Genomic DNA, 5361 nt, shown 5'->3' with positions numbered 1-5361 from the left:
CCTAAAACAGTGAGGCATCCAAGTTAAAAACTTTTAAATTTATTCTTTTTATTGGTTTTGAGACCATTATTAGTGAGTTGAAAAACAACAACTAAAGGTTACAAAAACAACATATTCCGCGTGATCTCATGAATAATTGTGGCACCTTGAGAAAATTTTAAATTAAGTACAATTTTGATCTATAAAGAAAATTGCGGTACAAAGAAAAGAAAAAAGATAAGTGGGAGTAGTATATATTGATACAAGGTATTTCTATGTTATTACAGTAAAGATAAGAATTTGGGAGTATTTTGTTATATATATATATATATATATATATATATATATATATATATTATAAGTGTACAGGGGCCTTGGACATTTCTTTTCTTTCTTTAATATAATAATAGTATGTACTGATACTAAAGGGATAGTTATATTCCTTTTCAAATTTCACGTTCTGGAAACTTTTCCCATGGTTCTCTGCCACTCTCTTTGTGCAGCTCTTGACAAGAAAAATTGGAAGGATTGTAAAGCATACGAAAAATATTCCTTCAAGAGGAGACATTTCATGGTCCTAAATTGCTAGAAACTATTAGTTTTATCAAGAATTCCCAAGAACTTGAATTGGGGATTTCTTTCAAAAAGGTAATTTCTTCACCTCATATTTGAATTTGATCATAAAAAAACGTTGGGGTGCAGTATAAGTTGTTAACTATCGTTAATTTGAATCCTTGCACGACTTTTTTAGATGGATTTGCAACTAAAATTCGTGAAAGAGATGGAATTTTGGTAAAGTAAAGTTTTAGGAATTTCTATCAGTTGGATGTATTTAGTGTTGATTTGTACGAGTTGAAGGAGTTGTAATTTATCCCGGGTTCTGGTTAAGGAATTCGATTAATTTCTGTCATAAGTGAAAATTATCGGAATAAGGTATTAAGTGCACCTACTAGTTACTAATGGAAGTATATGTTATCCTTGTACCTAGTGATTTGCGTATCGGCTAGCAGGGACTAGTGGTTGGGAAAAATAAAGACTACACTCCAGCGGGTTGAAAACTTGAGGCCCGAGTTATTAACGTAGTTAATAAGGCACTAAGGTATGCAAAAGCTAAACCTTCCCTCGCCGCTAAGGCACCGCCAACGTTGTGCACCTCCTCCTGTCAATGTTAGTATAATTCTCATGAAATACGAGAGTAGAATCTTTATATTGACTTACATTTCATTCCTCCATTCTATCGTCAAACTTATAAGTATCTATATTTTCCCCTTTGTGTTAAGTTCCATGATACTTTCATATTATCATAAGTTTCTCTTCTTGAAGCTCTTAGGCCACAATCTAGATATATCACACGTTAGAAGTAAGAGTAAATGGTAATAGCATAGTTGCACCTGTATATGTTAGCTAAGCGGTTACTTTAGCAATTCATATGTTACATGCCTCTAAGGCACTATTTGATAAACATTTAATGATGGGAGGGTACATAGGTTTGTCTTGGCATATCACTCGACGTGATTCTGTGCACAGGATCGAGACCAAACCACTATAGCGAGCCCAACTATTGGGCGTACCCGCCTTTGTGGCATCATTTGTATTTGAAGTCAGTGGGAATGTCATGTACGAGTTTCCCCTGACTCGAGCCAACATATGAAATATATGGCCTGTGGGCAGACCCTCATAGTGAGCCCCTGGGTGGGGCGTACCTGGATACAGACAGCGAGTACAGTTACACATATGGAGTCATAGTAAGGAGTATGTGAGCAACATATGCTTCATACTTCCCTCAGATTGCCTTTGGAAGTCCATCTTGTGATCATTTGTATGACTTATAGGATAAGTGCATCACCTAGGTAAAGTATAGGTCCTATATTACAATGAACACTTTTCTAAATATCATACATGATGCTAATAAGGTTGGTGCATAAGTTATTAGTTCATCTCGTATACGTGTTATTTATTGGCTTATACGTTTTTCACTTTGCCATTTGACTCATATGAGCTTCTGTATTTGTTCAGCTGTTATTCTGTATGCTTTCATACCAGTACATATTATGTATGTACTGATGTCTTGGGCCTACCATGTTTTGTCAATGCAGGCTACAACCCTCAGGGTAGCAGACGTCCACGTTAGGCTCTATTGCCATTTTCAACTGATATTTTGGTGAGCTCCATCTCTCCCTGGAGCATCCTATGCCTAGTATTCTTTTTGGGTACATTTACAGGTCCCTAGTTTGGCATGACGGGCCCTATTCCAACTAGTCACTTATAGTATAGCGTGTCAGACTGACTAGAGGCTTCATGGACATCATGTAGTATCGTAATGTTCAGTTTTGTTAATGCAACTCTCTCACATATGTATATAGCTTATATTGAATATCCCATTCCTTATTATCTCATAATCTTACGTACGTCGTAGAATGCTTATAGGGTAAGTGTATACGGTCTTGTTTGTCCTTCTTAATTGGGGACGTGGCAAACTTGGTATCAGAGCGCCTAGGTTCAGGTGTCCTCGGAAGTCTATGAAGCCGTGTCTAGTAGGACCTTACTTATCGAAACGTTTGTCTAGTAGGACCTTACTTATCGAAACGTTGACTGGTATGAAACGTGGGTCAATTTGAGAGGTCAGGAAGCTCCTCCAGCAGTCTGGACAGAATTGCAGAAACTTTCATAGACCACTTCATGCCATTAGAGCTTAGAGAGGTAAAGATGGATGAATTTCTTTCTTTAAAGCAGGGTAATCTTAGTGTTAAGGAGTGTTTTTTGTGGTTTACGCAGTTTTCCAAATATGCTCCAGAGGTGGTTAGCACGCAAGCAAAATGGATTTATCGCTTTGTAAATGGCTTTGCAGGTCCCTTGAAGGACCTTCTTTCTGTTGCTGCTATGAATAGGGATTTGGATATAGCAAGGATCATGGCACGTGCTCAGCAAATAGAGGAAGATCAGCGAAATCATGAAGGAGATAATGAGAAGGAGAAGAGTAAGAGAGCTAGGACGGCCAGCCAGTATCAGGGATGCAGTGGAGCTTCCACTAGTAGAGGGCCACTTAGGCAGACCCAATCAGCTGTGCGCTCCACATCTAATACTCCAACACAGTTCTTGAGGCACACGTCTGAGTGGAGTCAGACTTCTAGGGAACCAGACTTACGACCTCAGAGGGGTGTTAGTCGAAGGTTACCACCTCATCCTACATGCAGGCAGTGTGGCCGACCACATGGAGGAGAGTGTCGGCGTGGTTCCAATACAAGTTACTAGTGTGGTATAGAGGGTCATATAGTACATGATTGTCCACAGCTCAGAGGTAAAGGTAGATGTGATCGATCACAGCCTACAGGGTCTGCATCAACTTCATCTTCATCAGTGCCATCTTCTTCTCGCGATCCTCAGACATCAGCAGACAGAGGATCTGGTAGGGGCAGAGGGCCCGGTTCGAGCGCAGGCTCGAACTGTATGTATGCACTAGCTGGTCGACAGGATTCAGAGGCATCTCCAGATATGGTCACATGTACCTTAGCTATATTTTTGCATGATGTATATGCCTTGATATACCTAGGATCTACCTTGTCATTGTCACACCCTTTTTTAACCCGAAAAGAAGGATTTTATGTTCGAAAAGGGTTTTTATTATTAAAGTGACAAAATGAAGGTTGTTTCAAAAAAAGATTATTTACAATTTTTATTCAGAGTCACCACTTGGCATAATTCGGTGTGCCAAGTCATCTTTGGAAAATCCTTTTCAAAACTATTTTTGACTCTTTTAAACTGATCCGCGAATAGAGATTCTGGTTAAGGAATTCTGTTGACCGAGGGGAAGGTGTTAGGCACCCCTCGATCCCGTGGTTTGACCACAGTCGCTTGGTGGAGCATATTGGCTAATTCGACACTAAGAGTGTATAAACCACACAAAAACATACAAACCAATCAATCAATCAAACAAACAAACAAATCCAAAATTATAGTGTCCAGTCCAATTATTACAATCCAAAAAATAGAAAAATACAAAAATAGAAATCCTATTTAGACTAATCCTAAACTATGCTCTAATGCTTTACCCGATGCCTCGGGCCTTGATCACGAGCCTCATTTGCGTACATGATACTTCGGGGAATTCCCCGGATAAATCAATACAAATCTCTCGAGGCATTCCCCGGCTGAATGAGTACAATTTCAATTTTTGTACAATAGACGAATCATTCACACATATATTCAAACACTCAACCAATCGTTATTCCTAAATTTGCCTACCCAAACCTAAACTTTTGCCTATTCATTCGATAGCCTAATCATGACACTACCACATTCTACCTTCGTATTTGTTCCAAAATAACCAATGACAATAAATCAAGACTAAACAATATTAATTTTATCAATTCCTATCATCCAACTCCCGCATTCCTTTTTAACACCAAATTTCAACAAATTCAAGATTACTATTTCAACAATCCACAACCATCTATTCAACGAAGTTGAGCAAAACAAATCAATATCACCCAATATTCAACCAAATCTCACACAGATTAAACATATATGACGAAATAAAATGAGAAGAGATTGAATTGGACCATTAGATGACTGATTTTCTTTGATAATAAAGAATTAAAGAAGCTCGAACTTGGAATTTCGAATATAACCTCAACAACGACGAACTTCAAACTCGATATCAAAAAGTTGAAGCTCCAAAACTGGTCAAGTGGAACAAATCGAGATGAATGAAACCCTATGCCTCAAATCAGTAATGAAACCGGTGAATCCAAAGCAAGAAAAAATGACAAAACTTTTCTGATCGACCTCCGGTGTGATGTGATGACGGAGCTGCTAAACCCACTGGTTCGGTAGCTCAGACGTGGAAAAAGAGTGTTTTGGTCCCTCTTTTTTTTCATCGATGTGGTGCGTGTGTGAAGAATGATCAATGGAAGATTGTTTTTATATGGTTTATGATTGTATCAAAAGGGAAAAACCCCTCTAATTGAACTCTATCCCTCTTATTTTTGATGGAGAAAAACCGCCATATGGTTGTGTGTATCCTCTATCTATATATCTACAATTTTATTGGAAATCGAAAGAAGCCAGAAAAATAGATCTCTCCCCCTCATGTTAAATCCTCTCTCTATGTGTGTATTACTTTCTCTGTGGTGGAGAAAGAATGGAGTGTGTATTCTGTGAGTTTTTTATGGAAGAGGGAAAAACCAAGACTCCTTTTCTTTCCAGTGAAATCCCGTTCCCCTCTGTATTATGTGTGGTGTGCGTATTCAGTGAGGGAGTCTCTCCTCAATGGAATATGGGAGTATGGGTATATATTGTTTTGTCCGTTGGTGTGTGAATATGAAGATTGTGTCTATGAAGAAGATGACTTGTGAGGGTATTTGCTAATGGAAGGAAATCTGT

The 5361-nt window shown here is 38.5% G+C and overlaps 1 protein-coding gene across 1 annotated transcript; it reads left to right on the top strand.

Annotated features, from left to right (window-relative positions):
- The first annotated feature begins 305 nt into the window (after window positions 1–305).
- Window positions 306–3614, top strand: LOC124886360. The gene is made up of 2 exons (XM_047394296.1): window positions 306–627; window positions 2076–3614. The coding sequence occupies exon 2, from the start codon at window positions 2659–2661 to the stop codon at window positions 3229–3231; it is 573 nt and encodes a 190-aa protein (XP_047250252.1). The 5' UTR covers window positions 306–627; window positions 2076–2658; the 3' UTR covers window positions 3232–3614.
- The last annotated feature ends 1747 nt before the right edge of the window (window positions 3615–5361 follow it).

This window comes from Capsicum annuum, chromosome 1 (assembly GCF_002878395.1).
Source record: "Capsicum annuum cultivar UCD-10X-F1 chromosome 1, UCD10Xv1.1, whole genome shotgun sequence".
Lineage (NCBI taxonomy): Eukaryota > Viridiplantae > Streptophyta > Magnoliopsida > Solanales > Solanaceae > Capsicum > Capsicum annuum.
This window is presented reverse-complemented; position numbering and strand designations above follow the sequence as displayed.